General features: G+C 38.9%; 1 protein-coding gene across 4 annotated transcripts in view; it reads left to right on the top strand.

Annotated features, from left to right (window-relative positions):
* Positions 8,803-18,023, top strand: part of RBM11 (RNA binding motif protein 11) — a 29,153-nt gene continuing 19,932 nt past the window's right edge. Inside the window, exons 1-4 of one of the 4 annotated variants that reach the window (XM_013967692.2) lie at positions 9,198-9,312; positions 12,229-12,300; positions 13,112-13,284; positions 14,592-14,664. In XM_013967692.2, the coding sequence (XP_013823146.1) occupies positions 12,266-12,300; positions 13,112-13,284; positions 14,592-14,664 (281 nt within the window). In that variant the 5' untranslated portion in view covers positions 9,198-9,312; positions 12,229-12,265. Of the gene's footprint in view, positions 9,313-12,228; positions 12,301-13,111; positions 13,285-14,591; positions 14,665-18,023 lie in introns of all 4 variants that reach the window. The other 3 variants (XM_018053490.1, XM_018053315.1, XM_005674770.3) reach the window with 3 other exon arrangements.

Raw genomic sequence — 18,023 nt, 5'->3', positions numbered from 1 at the left:
GTTCTGGTTTCTGTTTTGCTGTAACGTGATAGGACAAAACAAAACATTGTAGAATATGTTTCTATTGTTTCTTTTGCAACTGACAATTTACCTATGAAAAAAATGTCCTCAAAAGTAGGGTTATTTAAACAAATGAAAAAAAACCCACCAAGATGTTTATTAAGCCATGATTTCCAATACTGAAGAAAATTCTCTAGTACTAAATTATTCTAAATTTCTCTTGAATATTTGTATTTGTTCTATTTATATCTCCTTGAAAAAATAATTCTAGTAAGTAAAATAAAATACAGAACATACAATGTACCAAACACACACACATACAAATGTTCTTCATAATAATCTGTTTGCACATGAATACCCATAATTACAGTGTATTTTTATACCATAATGTTATATCATTCTTTATCCAAGAATTCAAACCATACTGAATATTTAATACATATTTTAATATAAATCATATTATCAGTTCTTACCAGATCTTGCCCAGCACATCAAACAGAGAAAAATGTATACTCTCATTTGGAATCTGATAAAAGTGAAAGAAGCACTCAGATTCACCAAAAAAGAAATTCTAAAATTCATTAAGGTTTCTCTTTGGTAGGACTGTCACAGTCTGGTAGGTTTTAATGTAAAATATCCTTGGCTTTTGCTCCTCCCTGTTGGTTGAAAAGGTGAGGCAGTTCATTTTCTCCCATTTGGCTTGTACTTGTGAGAAGGTTTTATAAGTTAAACACTGTAATAAGTCACAAACATTCAGCTACACAAGCTGAATTTGGGGGAAAGAAAAAGATAATTATATCTTTCTTTATTCCTCTTAACCTCAGGATTTCAGAAGTGGTTGGGAAGAAGATGTTTGTTGAAACCTTAAAGCAAATGTGATGTTAGAAAATGCTAGAAATAAAGAGAGTCAGAAAAAGTTGCGGTTTATGTTCATTCTGATTACAAACTAAGTTGTCTTTATAACCATGAAATCAGTAATAAAATTCATATCCACCAAGCTTTCAAGTATAAAATATGGCCTTCTTATATATATGTCATTTTGCAACCCAAACTCAGTGGCTATTTTAAAATTGAAAATGCTAGCCTTTCTCTTGAGATCTACTATTTGAAGATTTCAAAAATATTTTTGTTTTTAACATCTTTTTCTTTAAGTTGCTCAGTCATGTTCGACTCTTTGCGACCTCATGGATGGAAGCCTACCAGGCTCCTCGGTCCATGGGATTTTCCAGGCAAGAGTACTGGAGTGGGTTGCCATTTCCTTCTCCGGGGATCTTCCCGACCCAGGGATTGAACCCAGGTCTCCCACATTGTAGGCAGACACTTTACCATCTGAGCTACCAGGGAAGCTCAGCATCTGACATCAGAGCAGCAGTTACATTTTTCACGATTTTTAAATGAATACGTCATTTTGTTTGTGGTTCCTCTGAAACATCTCCCCAGACCTCAGCACAGTTTGTACTGATTGATGTGAATTAAACAGGTCTGTTCTTAAAGTATCTTTTGAAATTTACAGAGACTTGAATTTCCAAACAAATTTAATTTTTGAACTTACAATGCATGTACATAGAGAACAGCGATTCTCTCTTTTCCTTGCCTACCAACATCCATTTTTAGAAAGCAAATAAGGGGAAAATGAAGTAAATAGTTGAAATCTTGTAATAATTTTAAAATATTTGCTGTTAAAAACAAAAATATTTTTTAAATCCTCAAATTTTTTAAACAATATTTTTGTTACAAGATTTCAACTATTTACTTCATTTTCCCCTTATTTGCTTTCTAAAAATGGATGTTGGTAGGCAAGGAAAAGAGAGAATCGCTGTTCTCTATGTACATGCATTGTAAGTTCAAAAATTAAATTTGTTTGGAAATTCAAGTCTCTGTAAATTTCAAAAGATACTTTAAGAACAGACCTGTTTAATTCACATCAATCAGTACAAACTGTGCTGAGGTCTGGGGAGATGTTTCAGAGGAACCACAAACAAAATGACGTATTCATTTAAAAATCGTGAAAAATGTAACTGATGATGAGATGTCATCATTATTTTGACCTATTTGGTCTCTGGGAATTTTATGTGAGACTTCAGTTTTAAAAGGGTGCCAACATGATAATTTGACCGGAGACCAACAAATAATCATTTAGCTGTAACAAGTGTTACCTTTCTAATAAAGATATAAGTAAACTACATATTTTCAGAATGTGGGAGGAAAGATGTCATACATTTAAGAGAAACTCTAAACAAGTGCATAGTCAAATTAACAGATAAGTCTTTCTTCACATGTCATTTTCCTTGTGCTCTGTGCTTTTGATGTCATACTTTAGCATAAATCCTGCACATTATTTTCATCGTAATCCTAAAGAGCTCATATTGAAAATATCAAGTTGGCATTTAGGCAAAACAATTCATGGCCAAATTTCAAAATATAAAATTATGCTTCATTTTCATACATTTCACTTACTGTAAACTGTGAGAAAATTGAGACCATTAATGTCCACTACATTAAATAGCAAAACTGGAGGGAAGGTGAAATATTATATAAAAGGAGTATAGTTTACTATGACAATATATGTGTACTAATTAGTCTCCTTGTATTTAAAAGAATGATTTTAAGATCTTCCAGACATGTATACAGTATAAATCATACTATAAGTGTGAAAATGAGGATGATGATAAAGACATAAAATTGATGAAGCCCTATACACCAAGTAAGTTTCTAGGCATGTTATAGTTAAAGTTATAAAGGTAGTTGAGTAGACTTATTGAGATGGGATCATTTTTTGTCAGAATATATTTTGGGACAAAAAGTTGTATAATTTAGCAATATGTGTCAAAATGCTTAATGTTCTCACCCTTTGGTTCTATAATTAAATATCTCAGATACTTTGCCAAAGAAGTACAATCACACCCATGCACAAAGATACATGAGCCATGAAGTTCATCTCAGCATATTTATAATAGCCAAAAAAAGTGGAAACAACACAAATGCTGAACAGTGGGGGATTCATCTAATTATATACATGGTGTTGCTGTTTGTTTAGTTGCTAAATTGTGTTGATTCTTTGTAATCCCATAAACTGTAACCCACCAGAATCCTCTGTCCATGGGATTTCCCAGGCAAGAATACTGAAATGGGTTGCCACTTCCTTCCCCAGGGTATCTTCCCAGCTCAGGGAGAGAACCTATGTCTTCTGCATTGGCAGGTGGGTTCTTTATCACTGAGCCACTAGCGAATTATATATTAATTCATACTGTGAATTAAAAGTAATGATGCAGAGAAATCAATACTTATTGGTGTAGAAAGCCTTCATTAGATGGTTGTGGGGTGATAAGTTCAGTTCAGTTGCTCAGTCATATCCAACTCTTTGCAACCCCATAGATGGCACAAAAGGCTTCCCTGTCCATCACCAACCCTTGGAGCTTGCTCATACTGATGTCCATCGAGTCAGTGATGCCATCCAGCCATCTCATCCTCGGTCGTCCCCTTCTCTTCCTGCCCCCAATCCCTCCCAGCATCAGAGTCTTTTCCAATGAGTCAACTCTTCGCATGAGGTGGCCAAAGTACTGGAGTTTCAGCTTCAGCATCATTCCTTCCAAAGAAATCCCAGGGCTGATCTCCTTCAGAATGGACTTGTTGGATCTGCTTGCAGTCCAAGGGACTCTCAAGAGTCTTCTCCAACACCGCAGTTCAAAAGCATCAGTTCTTCAGTGCTCAGCTTTCTTTATGGTTAAACACTTCCCTCATAGCTCAGTTGGTAAACAATCTACCTGCAATGCAGGAGACCCTGGTTTAATTCCTGTGTCGGGAAGATATGCTGAAGAAGGGATAGGCTACCCACTCCAGTATTTTTGGGCTTCCCTTGTGGCTCAGCTGGAAAAGAATCCGCCTGCAATGTGGAAGACCTGGGTTTGATCCCTGGATTGGGAAGATCCCCTGGAGAAGGGAAAGGCTACCCACTCCAGTATTCTGGCCTGGAGAATTACGTGGACTGTATAGTCCACAGGGTCACAAAGAGTTGGACACAACAGAGTGACTTTCACTTTCACTTTCACTCACATCCATACATGACTACTGCAAAAACCATAGCCTTGACTATATGGACCTCTGTGGCAAAGTAATGTCTCTGCTTTTAAATATGCTCTCTCGGCTTATCATAGCTTTTCTTCCAAGGAGCAAGCGTCTCTTAATTTCATGGCTGCAGTCACCTTCTGCAGTGATTTTGGAGCCCAAGAAAATAGAGCCTGTCACTGTTTCCACTGTTTCCCCGTCTGTTTTCCCTGAAGTGATGGGATCGCACACCATGATCTTAATTTCCTGAATGTTGAGTTTAAAGCCAGCTTTTTCCCTCTCCTCTTTTACTTTCATCAAGAGGCTCTTTAGTTCCTCTTCACTTTCTGCCATAAGGGTGGTGTTATCTGCATATGTGAGGTCATTGATATTTCTTTCACCAATCTTGAATACAGCTTTTGCTTCATCAAGCATGGCATTTCACATGATGTACTCTGCATATAAGTTAAACAAGCAGGGTGACAATATAGACTTGACATACTCCTTTCCCAATTTGGAACCAGTCCACTGTTCCACATCTGGTTCTAACTGTTGCTTCTTGACCTGTGTACAGATTTCTCAGGAGGCAGGTAAGGTAGTCTCATACTCCCATGTCTTTAAGAATTTTCCACAGTTTGTTGTGATCCATACAGTCAAAGGCTTTAGCATAGTCAATGAAGCAGAAATAGATGTTTTTTCTGGAATTCTCTTGCTTTTTCTATGATCCAACAGATGTTGGCATTTTGATAAAAGGCAAGCTAAAGATAAAATGTATAGTAAGGTACATAGTAAGATACACATGTATTTTCCTAAAATATGTTTTATGTTATGTATATGGTAAGTCACTTCAGTAGTGTCTGACTCTTTTTGACCCCATGGACTATAACTTGCCAAGATCCTCTGTCCACGGGATTCCCCAGGCAAAAATACTGAAGTGGGTTACCATTTCCTCCTCCAGGAGATCTTCCCAACCGAAGGATCAAACACACGTCTCTTATATCTCCTGCACTGGCAGGTGGGCTCTTTACCACTAGCGCCCGGCAAAGTTCTCTAAAATCAACAGAGCTATCTACAAAAGCAGGCTTCTTCTCAGGACACGCTTAGCCACAGAAGCAGACACACACTCAGGCATGCCAGCTCTGCATACCACTCCAACGCCACACATGTGTGGGCACTCAATCCCTGCTCCAAGGGGGACCAGCCTGACCAGCTCTCATGGGTAGACCTGGTGAACATTGCAGGAGTAGGGAAAGGACATGCATCCTGACTTGTATATATGTATGTTAGGAAGGTTTTCCTCCAGAATATTTATATCTGCATGGTAGACTTTTTGATGAATTCACTCTCTTAGTTATCTCTTTAATATTACAAACATTTCTTTTAATAAACATCTAATGCAAGTAAAACAACACAGCAAGTTATATTTACTTGGGACAAATATGATCAAGGAAATCAAAACAAAGAAAAAGTGAGAGTAAGAAAAATAATGAAGACAGGTGAGGTTAATTTTTCAAAGATATCCACTGCACATCCTTAACATTAATTTCCCAAGTTTCTCCATTCACTAATTCATGTGTTCATTCATTTATGCAACTTTTATTAAGCATCTACTGACTTCCAGGTTTAACTTGGTTGCTGAACATACAAAGTAGAGACATTCATTTAGTCAAACTGTATTATTTCAGCAACGATGTATGATATATCTACAGAGGTTATCAGGGATTGCTCTAGATACCAAAATCCATTACCTTACAGTATTTCACAGAGAGGAGGGATTGGAAAAGGTACATCTAGAAAACTATGGAACCAGACAGGTGGAGCAACAAGCTAATCTACAGTGCTGAATGGCAAGCCTTGCAAGAAATGCTATTTGGGCTGAACTACAAAAGAGAATAAGTCATCTGGACAAAGAAGGGGAGAAAGGAACTCTGGAGCTCTAGTTATATATGTACATATATGGGCTTCCCTGGTGGCTCAGCAGGAAGGAATCTGCCTGTCAATGCAGGAGACATGGGTTTGATGGCTAGGTTGGGAAGATCTCCTGGGAAAGGAAATGGCAACCCACTCCAGTATTCTTGCCTGGGAAATCCCATGGACAGAGGAGCCTGGTGGGCTACAGTCCATGAGGTCTCAAGAGTTGGACACAACTTAGCAACTAAACCACCATCACCATATATACGTGAGCATGTGTGCCTGCTTAGTCGCTTCATTGTGTTGGACTCTTTGCGACCCATGGACTGTAGCCCATCCAGCTCCTCAAGTCCATGGGATTCTCCAGGCAAGAATACTGAGGTGGGCTGCTTGTACCCTCCTCCAGGTGATCTTCCTGACCCAGGGATCAAACTGGCATCTTCTTCATTGCAGGCAGATTCTTTACTGCTGAGCCATCAGGGAAGTGTGTGCGTGCATGCACACGCGTGCACACGCACACACACACACACATTTTTGATGTCTTCATGCAGTTAGGGGTATAAGGCATCCTGATATGAGTGAAAAAAGACTAATTATTTATCCATGCATCTAAGCCATTAGACCTTATATGTGATTTTATGCGACTGATGGTGCAAGAAATGGTGAGAATAAAGTGGATTCTTTTTAAGCTACCACTAGGTTTATCACCGGAGAAAGCAATGGCAACCCACTCCAGTACTCTTGTCTGGCAAATCCCATGGACGGAGGAGCCTGGTGGGCTGCAGTCCATGGGGTCGCTAGGAGTCAGACACAACTGAGCGACTTCACTTTCACTTTTCACATTCCTGCATTGGAGAAAGAAATGGCAACTCACTCCAGTGTTCTTGCCTGGAGAATCCCAGGGACGGGAGAGCCTGGTGGGTTGCCATCTCTGGGGTCGCAGAGTCGAAGCGACTTAGCAGCAGTAGCAGCAGCAGGTTTATCACCATTCATTCACTCAGTATCAATTAGGAAACACAAAGAGAGAAAGGCCAAATTCTGAGCAAACAGCTAACTGCCTTCAGCTGACTTTCAGACCTTAAAACATTAAATAATTATTCTAGAGGTACACATGCCATAAACTTTTGTACTTTCAAAAAGATGTGATAAGAACACCAAAATCATACACACCATGGACAAAAAAAAAAAAAAGATGCAAATTTCAGTCCAGCAAGAAAACATGATGACCTATATGCATTGCATATTTTACAGTCAAACCTGAAGTTACAGCTCCCAGATAAGCAACGTCTGAGGAGTTAAAGAGAAAATATCTTGGTTTGGATAAAAATTTGGAAGTAAATGAATTTAAAAATCAATAGATCTACTCAAAATAGAAACCTGCAAGTATCCATTTATTTGATCAACATATATTTGCTATCTGCTTGTAATGTGCAGGGTTTCCCTCATGGCTCAGACAGTAAAAAAATTTGCCTGCAGTGTGAGAGACCTGGGTTCTATCCCTGGGTTGGGAAGATCCCCTGGAGGAGGTAATGGCAACTCACTTCGGTATTCTTGCTGGAGAATTCCCATGGACAGAGGAGCCTTGCAGGCTCTACAGTTCATGGGGTCGCAGAGTCAGACATGACTGAGCGACTTAGCACACACACAAAATGTGCATGTTTTCACAACCCCCTCCTACAATATTACAATACTGATGAAAGAAGAAAGAAGAAATGGAGACAGGACTTAAAGACTTGATATATCAACTGAAGGTAACTACTGAAGTCATTGACACATAATTTTCTATTTACATGTTCAAGAAATCTGCTTCTCCCATTAAGCTCAAAGGTGATTTAGAAGGGTATATCTTTATAGGCACCTTTGTTTCCCAAGGATTAAAAAGAGTGCCTGGCACATAGTGAGCACTCAGAAAATCTCTATTAAATGAGGTAATTGTATTAGTCCAATACAATCCTTAAGAAATAGATCTTGAATTCTAAAAAGTGAAATTACTAAAAGTTATAAAGTTAAGTAATGTCAGAATTCAGTTAGAACTCCAGATTCCAAAGATGTGTCCTTTCCATCAAAAAAAGATTATTTCTTTAGTCCAGTAACCATGTAAAAGAATACTTTTTCAACTCAAATGAACTATCACCACATTTCTATGTAGACATATGGTATCAGAAAGGAAGTCAAGTTAACAATATTTTGATTAATTTATCAAAATATTGAGATTCTGAGTACGTTTTCTTCCTCCTTTCAGGATTTCTTTTTTTTCCAATCCTCAAGTAAGAATTAATTCTTCACCTTGTTCCACAGTTTACAAAGTACAGCCCTGATATAAAATACAAACATTAGATCCTTCTACAGTCACCCAGCCTGCGTGCGTGCTCAGTCACTTCAGTCCTACTGGAGTCTCTGCGACACTATGGACTGTAACCCACCAGTCTCCTCTATCCATGGGATTCTTCAAGCAAGAATACTCCACTGGGTTGCCACGCGCTCCTCCAGGGGATCTTCCCAAACCAGGGACAAAATTCCTGTCTCCTGTGTCTTCTGCACTACAGGCAGATATTTTACCCACTGAGCCAGGTGGGAAGCCCACAGTCACCCAGCAGCCATCCTCAAAAATTCTGTCTTCAGTAACAAAACTTGCCATAATCTTTCCAGTATCCTTTGGTATAGTCTATTTTCTCAAGTTCAAATACCTTCTGCAGTCTACCTAAAACCTGTGTCCATTTTCAAAGACCTCACTAGGGAACACTTCCTGGCTAAATTAATTCTAATACTCTATCCACACCCATGCACGTATGCACTCATTCTTTCAAAACGAGTTTTATGAAAAACACCAATTTTAAACCCCAATGATTTATTTGTTAACTCTTTGGAAACAAAGAAATTAGTCTTCCCCCCATTAGCCTGTGAGCTTCGGTAATGAAGTTAGTATGTCTTAAATCATCTCTACAGTCATTTTATTTTAAATGTTTGTTGAACACATCCAAAATGAATTAATAATGTCGTGCCCTGAAGACATGAACGGATCTCCACAAGCAAGATGTCAAGGCTCCTTGCAGACTAATCTTAGTCTCACTCACTCTCCCAAGGTCCTGGTCGGATTCGGGACATGGCGAAGGTGCGGTGGGCGGTTACCAAGGGGTGCTGGGGGCGTGGCCCCGCAGCCTCGCTCCGCCCCTGGCGCGCTTACTCTCCTCGTTGGCTCCGCCAGCAAGGAGAGAGGGCGTGGCCTCGGAGCCTCCTCCATTCTGGGGTCGAGCCGGAGGGATGTTGCCTGCTCAGGAGGAAGCCAACAGGACGGTGTTTGTGGGAAATTTGGAGGCTCGAGTGCGGGAAGAGATTCTTTACGAGCTGTTCCTTCAGGTACAGTCGGCAGGGAAGGGATATCAGAGGGGCGGAGCGCGTCGAGCCGGAAGCGCAGCAGGAGGGGCGGGGCGCACCTGAACCACCCGGTGTCCGGCTCCCTTTCCCTCCGCATCCTTTGCTCTGCTTTTAATTTAGTTCCGCTTTGGCTCAGCTGTCTCCAGGTTAGCAAGTGGGTAGTGAAGTGACAAAAAGTGCACCTCATTCCCAACCCTTCCCCTTCCCATCCCCATTGCAGAGTCCAGGGGTGTGCAGTGACTGCGATGCCCCCAACCCCCAACCCTGAGTCAGGGCTTTGCAAAGGCTGCCTGGGCCTTGGTGTGCTCAGGCAAAACAGAAAACAGCTCTGTCACTGTCTTCCTTCAGATAATAAGCGTCCTGACGCCCTACATCCCGCGAAATGAGAGGAATATATTTTAAAATGCTTCCTTATACGTTACTTACTCTCCCAAGCCCTTTTATACAGGAGATGATTTTACTCCAGAATAAATGAGATTTCTGCATAATTTGGGCAGCCAAATCATGACTGAGACCGATTGATACCCTGACTAGTTCCCTTTATTTCATACCAAGAGGATCCTACGAAAACTTTTTCAGACCTGATAACTTATATCTGCTGTATACACCTACTGTATACACACAGATCTTACATGCTAAAGAGATATCCACATTCGGCCGTTCATTTAACCGTTTAATGATCTATAATTACAATGACAGAAAGTAAGGTGCTAGACATACACATTTGAGACAGTCCTTGGTCTTTCTAAAAGGAGAAATTTAAAAGTAATTATCATGTTTTAAAATAATGTGCAAAAAGAGGGACATTTAGTACGGCAAAGTTGTTTCAAGTGTGAATTCTGATATCTGCAATGTGATTTTGGCCAAGTACATAAATAGCTCAGCACCACAGTTTCCTTAAATGTCAGTGGGACTCATAGTATCTACAGTACGATGTGGTGTGAAGATTGAGTAAACTCATCCAGATCAGACAGAACTGAACCTGGTACTTCCTAAGTTTTTGCTGCTGCTGCTACTGCTAAATAGTACTACTATTACTATTGATAATAGTACTGATGCTTGTATCAAGAGAAATCAAAAGTGGCTTTCCTCTATCAGAATAAGAGCAAGTTCCAAGGGAGACAATAGCAAAACTAAATACCAAAGAGTCGGACACGATGGAGCAACTGAACTGACTGAGCTGAAGCATGAGTACCAGAGGTGAAAGAAGTTCTTTATGTAGTTTCTGAAAGGCTCTACATTTGTGTCTGAACTAAAGTGCCCCTCTATTAATTATGAAGTGAAAGTGGAAGTGTTAGTTGCTCCCTCCTGTCTGACTCCTTGGAACACCGTAGGGGGTAGCCCACAAGGCTCCTCTGTCCATAGGATTTTCCAGGCAAGAAAACTGGAGTGGGTTGACATTTCCTCCTCCAGGGGATCTTCCCAACCCAGAGATCAAACCTGGGTCTCCTGCATTGCAGGCAGACTCTTTACCATCTGAGCCACCAACAGATGCACAAAATTTGATAGAATGTTCTCCAGGAACACAATTTCATTTCCTGGACATAAGACGTTACTTGAAAAATATTACTGATTTTAAGGCTTTAATGCTTTTTCTTCTAACTTGCCATCCTTTTAAACCTGCCATTTTTAACCTACTCTAATACTTTGTCTTTTCCTGCAGTTATTTTTCATCCTAGTATTATTTGGAATTTATTATTCTAACTTAAAAAAAATGAAAAAGAAGGAAAGAAGAAGAGGAGGGATGGAGGGAGGTAGAAAGAAAATTTATAGTTCTTTTTCTCCAGAAAGCTTCTCTCATGTTGAGTCAACAAAAAATAGGGGGGTGGGAATGATGAGGTCAATGGGATGGATAGACCTGAATGCCCCCATGCACATATATTATTTCTAGTCAATAGGAACTGGATCTGTATCAGTTGTATGTGAAACTACAAGATACATTAGATAGATTGATAGATAGTCTCATTTTTTTTGTAATTTCTAGCTAAATGTTCATTTGTATTAGATCAGGCAGCAAAGCATTTGTTTTTATTTTTGCCTATGTTCTTCTGTATTCTGGGAGGATTTACTAAAGTGAGGTTGTCTTTTAGAAAGGTCTCAACCCAGCAAAACTTAGCAAATCTTGACAACTGGCAGCACTATTTATGTGTTTGACTCTGGTTTAAAAATACTAAAAACTTATGATGTGATTTTTACTACCAGCAAGTCTTCTTGTTGAATTTCATCTTTTAAAATGCATGGATATATTTTTGAATTTGTAAAATTCAAAGCATGTCAGCATATTCTGTCCATTTGTGATTTCATATATTTAATATCACTTGTGGAGAAACACTGATTAAAATTAATTTATTTTATTACTATATGGTTCTCCTTTTTACTAGTTTCTTTCAAATTTCTGATTATCCTTAGAAGAGTGAAAATCAGGTTTGGTATTTTTGTACCTTTAACCAAGAAATCTGGGCCATGAAGATTCCCCTGGAGAAGGAAATAGCAACCCACTCCAGTATTCTTGCCTGAAAAATCCCATGGACAGAGGAGCCTGGTGGACTATAGTCCAAAGGATCACAGTCTCACAACTGAGAGACAAATCACAGCCCAGTACAGAGATCTCAAGGGGAAAGATAATGAATTTAGTTTCAAATGTGTTGAGTTTGAAATATAATCACGTGGAGCTCTCAAGGAGACTGTCTGCATGAAGGAGGCATGAGTGGGAAAAAAATAGATTCATTGATAAGGTGGTTCTTGAAGCCAGAAGGGAGGATGAGCTATTCCCTGGGAAAGTAGAGAATAAAGAAAGAAAGATTGAATCTTAAAATACAGTATCATTTTAAAGATGATAATTAACATTTTTCTTTAGATTAAAAAACAATTCCTTAATATACTTATCCAACTCAACAGAGAAAAGCAATCGGTCATTAAAGTGCAATGAAAAAGTATGAGCCATCTACCTTTAAATCTATATGAGGCTTGGTAAGTACTTCCTCTAATCATTGTCATGATGGAAATGTGACATTTGAGGGTGTAATTAGCATTCTTTTACAATATTTGATTCTGCTTTTGTACTCTGTATTGCTAATTATAGGTTTTAATCACAAAATCTGAATATTTTCAATTTTATTTTATCCTATTTTAATAATATACCATGGAATAGCATTTCCCAGTTGTTAGACTTAGACCCTTACTAATTTTTCATTCTTACAAATAATACACCTACTTAAAAGTCTTAAACATATTAAAACACTTTTCCCTTTGAGAATATTTACCAAATGGGCTTACCATATTAAAATACAGTTTCTGTATAGATCAGAAATTTAATTTCTCTTGTGAAAATGTTTTAATCTTGTCAGAAAAAAAAATAGGCTTTGTTGTGATGTTACCAGTTTCTTTATGGTAACATAAACCCAACATCTCAAGGAATGCTGGGTTTATCATTTCAATTATTTTTGAGTTAAACATGGTTTATATGTGTGGAAGCAAAGTAGTATTTTAATCTTAGATTTAAATGTACTCTAAATTGTTTTGTTAGGCCTATCTCTCCTTTTAAGATTTGAAACTATTACCTAAAATTTCCTGACCTTAACAACATAAGTGTTTTTTGATGAGCTAGAAAATGCCAAGAAAGTGTGATGAAGTATGATATTTATTGTTAGGAAAATACATGATCAAGAGAACTATGTAAAGCTGTTATTGCTAACAGAATTGGAATTTTAGCCTAAATTGAATATAGTTGATTTTCTGAGTGTAAAAAAATATTTAGATTTATGACAAAATAATTTTTAAGTTTCTTGCAGGCTGGGCCATTAACCAAAGTGACTATATGCAAAGACAGAGAGGGAAAGCCGAAATCCTTTGGATTTGTCTGCTTTAAACACCCAGAATCGGTGTCTTATGCCATAGCTCTGCTGAATGGAATTCGTTTATATGGAAGACCAATTAATGTGCAGTATCGATTTGGTAGGTTCTCTCACTGATGAAATCTTCCAAGTGTGTTTTGTTGGTGGTGGTGTTCCCAGAGGTGTAAACATTTTTTTTTTTTCCTCCTATGTTTTTTATGTTATAGCCTAAGACCAAAAAAGTGCTCCTGTAGCCTCTTAAACTTTCTCAGAACACGTTCATAATGTTATGTGATTAGTTAATACTACCAATAACATTGCCAAATCCATAGCATTGTTTCTATATTAAAATTTAAAGTGGTCTCTTTTAATGTCAGCCAGCAAATAGCCATGATGGTTGCTACTGGCTGTTAAAAATTAAACAAATCTAAGTGAACTGGGGATACCCAGCTCTAGCTTTTATGCAGCAAGGCTATTTGCTGTTCTTCTTGTCAATGGTATCAAATATCTACCATTTGGAAGATAGGGTGGCCTTAGTCTTTGTCCTGGGTTTACCATGTTATACATATCACCCTGGATCTGAGCCCAGTAAAAGCAGCTGGCCAAAGGCTGACCCTTCATAGCCACAGAGAAAAGCTTCCTGGCATGAATGGCCTCAGACACCTTCTCCTGCTACACATCAACACTGTTCATCATTGATTAGATGCCCAGAGAACATGGCACTATTGCTCTAACCCTTTTATAGTTTGAGGGACTCATAGAGGCAGTGCTTATACTTACGTTGCAATGCTTATGGCACTTATGTTCCTTCCTTCCTCAATGATTCAGGTTTATGAATGTACCCCCTGTTTGGTTTTTATGCTTCTTGCTGTACTAAAAAAGACATAAGAATAAGAAAACAATGCTGTCTTGTTGCAAAGGAAAGGGGCCACTTCACATTTCATTTTATTTTGTCTTAACAAAGATAATTAATTGGCTGCATCAGGCTCTCAAGTACCATCCTATTAATTCATACTGACAGTATAACAAGCCAGGCCATATCATGTTCTGACACACCCCAGCCAGCTGCTCAGTGGCCTCTGTCAGGTTACATTCATGTTTGTCAGTGCAGTTTAGAGACCTCGTGCCTTCCACACAGAGGCAAATAATACTGATCATTTGCCATCTTTAGTTTACAGGTATGTATTAGCAAGCAGCATTATATACTTTGTATGGCCCCATGTCAGCCTAATTCTTTTCTACAGCATTGCTTTGGACAAAGTTTGGTTATAATTCAGGCTCTTATAGTGATAAAAGCAACCTTGTAAATAGTACTTGGGAGGTCAGAAACATGTTGTTTATTTTATATGGAGTGTTTGAAAATGGCTTAATGTGAGAGCTCCAAAAAGATGTACCATGAAATAATCTGTTATTCTTTTTCTTTTGAAGGGAGCTCTCGCTCTTGTGAACCTGCTAACCAAGGTTTTGAAAGCTGTGTTAAGATAAATTCACACAGCTACAGGTAATTAAAAATACTTTTTTTCATAAAGGTAAGGCAAATAAATATGGTCTTAGTACCAGGAAGGGTTTTCATATATTCTTTAAAACCTTTCTATTTAGACATAGGTCAATATTAAAGAATTCATTTTTCCTGAAGCCATAAAAAGTGACAGAAAGTATTTTCATTTAAAATTCAGTCAATATTTTCTGCAGTAGGTGGGAGAGATTTATATTTGTAGCATTGTTTATAGATTACCATGTACTTTTCATTACTGTGAAATCGCTTAAGTGTGCAAAGTCTCACTGTGATGGATCATAGAAATACTATTATCCATATTTTATACTTGAATAAATATAGAGATGCAAAAGTTAACTAATTGCCAAGGGCACAAAGATGAAAAGGTGATAGTTTCTAGGCTTGAAATTAAGCCTTTGAACATTAAGTCACTCTACTATTTATTTTACTACTTTTTAGAATTTCTCTATGGTAATTTTCAAAATATTCTCATATTTGATGTAGGCTTATTTCTTGATGCAACCATAGCCTGCAGGGACACTCTCAGTTTAGCTATACCAAAGGTCATGGGACAGAAGGTCTCCCAAACCAGATTAAGATGCTCAAATCACAGCATTTATTAAACCAATTTAAAAGATACAGTGAAAAGCAAAAGGAAAGCTTTGGGTATTGGATAATTTAACATTTGGAGGATAGGCTACAAGTACGCAGAGGACCCTACTAGCCGAGATCTGGTTACAATGATATTCATATGACCTGTTTCTCTCTCTATTGCATCAGCCTTTCCCACTGATTGTGTGGTTATTAGCCCTAGAATGGGCTCCCCAGGTACCTGTAGTGGTAAAGAACCATCTCCCAATGCAGAAGACTTAAAGAGGTGCAGGTTCCATCCCTATGTCAGGAAGATCCCCTGGAGAAGGCATGGCAACCCACTCCAGTATTCTTGCTTGGAGAATCTCTGGACAAGCTACAAGCCTGGCAGGCTATAGTCCATAGGGTCGCACAGAATCAGACACACCTGAAGCAACTTAGCAAGCATGCACGCACGAGCACTAGAGTTGAGGTTAGAGTAAGAGACTCCATTCAGATAGAAAGTTCCTAGAGCTAATCTCACTTACTTGCTTTCTCAGAGAGACAGAGGGGCAAATATACCTGGCCATAGAGGGAGCTACATACCCACAAGATCTACCTGAGTTTCTTAGGCAGAGCAGACACAAGAACAGCATAACTAAGCCCAGAGGCGCCATGATAAGGACTTGGTCTTTCCTTCCCTTTCTACCCATGACTAACAGTCTTATTTGTTCCATCATATTTTCTACTGAATCTATCCATGGCATCTCTTAACACATACTAAATTATTTATTTTGAATATTTAGTATATGTTTTGAATTCTGCCTATGTCTTCCAAGTCACTTGCTTGTTCTAATTACAGTATCATCACTATCTCATAAATCTGTATTAGCTGAGTTCTAGCTACACCAGTGTTCATAGACCCTGTTTCTCTCTGCTGCTACATCAGATCCATCAGTGTATCTTTCATAAAGGCTACCATAGGCTTTTCTTCTGAGCTTTATCCATGCTGATTGTTTTCTTATTTTCTGTAGCAGAACTGAATGTTCTCAAGTAAACTAACAGCATTGAACCTCCCATGCCTGCTAATTATATCTACCCTCCTAAGCATAGAAGAGTGACCTCTTAGGACTGGCAGTTACCCAGACTCATCTTTTGGAGAAGTCCTGTGCCCCACGCATAACACAGTGTGCTCCACGTCCTCATTGTCCCCCCCCATATCAGTGAAATCGGGACAAAGTAGGTGCTGAAATTAGACTATCTGAATCTGAATCCTGCCTCTGTCACTTTATTAACAGTATAACCCTGGACAGATGATCACACTGTGCCTCATATCTACAATGAGGATAATTATTGTCAGAGTCAAATTGTATAGTTTCAAGGTATTTAAAATAGTGGGCATACAGCAATTATCCAGTGAGTACTTTCAGCAAATGTTGGCAGGAGGTGGTGGTGATTCACTTCCTTGGTGTGAAAGGAACTGTGGACTCATGAATTGAGCCACTTAGGTTACTTCCGCTCTTCTTCCAGTGGGAAAAGAAACCTCTTTTTCCTTATAAGTTTGGAAAAAAACAAGGTATTGCTAGTTGTGGGGCAGAAGACTAGATAAACAGCTAGAAGACAGCAGTAACTCATACATGTTCTACTTCTATTTGATATACATTTAATTATCACAAATTCTAGGCTAAAAGGTCAGAGAGAGGTATATATTCCATAATACTCCACTTGACCGGTAATATTCTTTAGTATGTGCTGCATTATAAAGGAAGAATGACAAAAGGTCATAGTGTCCTAGAAGTGTTGGACAGAGAATGCTGCTCTTGTTATACCCTAGTCTCTCACTAGTCTTCCCTGGAAGTGTGTTTCTGTGCTTGTTATTACCTCTTATACTTTCTAATTTTAGTAAATAGTTCCTGTATTAGTGTGCTTGTGTTAGTCACTCAGTTGTGTTGGACTCTTTGCAACCCCATGGACTGTTGCCCTACAGGCTTCTCTGTCCATGGGATTCTTCAGGAAAAAATACTGGAATGTGTTGCTCTTCCCTTCTCCAGGGGATCTTTCCAACCCAAGAATTAAAACCCGGTCTCTGGCCTTGCAAGCAGATTCTTTACCATCTCAGCCACCAGTGCTAGTTCATTCAGGTCAGTCACTCAGTAGTGTCCAACTCTTTGCAAGCCCATGGACTGAGGCACGCCAGGCTTTCCTGTCCATCATCAACTCCCGGAGCTTGCGCAAACTCATGTCCATCAAGTCAGTGATGCCTTCCAACCATCTCATCCTCTGTCATCCCCTTCTCCACCTGCCTTCAATCTTTCCCAGCATCAGGATCTTTTCCAGTGAGTCAGTTCTTCACATCAGGTGGCCAGAGTTTCTGCTTCAGCATCAGTCCTTCCAATGAATATTCAGGACTGATTTCCTTTAGGACAGACTGGTTTGATCTCCTTGCACTCCAAGGGACTCTCAAGAGTCTTCTCCAACACCACAGTTCAAAATCATCAATTCTTCAGTGCTCAGCTTTCTTTATAGTCCAACTCTCACATCCATATATGACTACTGGAAAAACCGTAGCTTTGACTGTATGGACCTTTGTTGGCAAAGTAATGTCTCTGCTTTTTAATATGCTATCTAGGAAGCTTTTCTTCCAAGGAGCAAGCGTCTTTTAATTTCATGGCTGCAGTCATCATCTGCAGTGATTTTGGAGCCCCAGAAAATGAAGTCGGTCACTGTTACCATTGTTTCCCCATCTATTTCCCATGAAGTGATGGGACCAGAAGCCATGATCTTAGATTTCTGAA

Source organism: Capra hircus, chromosome 1, assembly GCF_001704415.2.
Source record: "Capra hircus breed San Clemente chromosome 1, ASM170441v1, whole genome shotgun sequence".
NCBI lineage: Eukaryota > Metazoa > Chordata > Mammalia > Artiodactyla > Bovidae > Capra > Capra hircus.
This window is presented reverse-complemented; position numbering and strand designations above follow the sequence as displayed.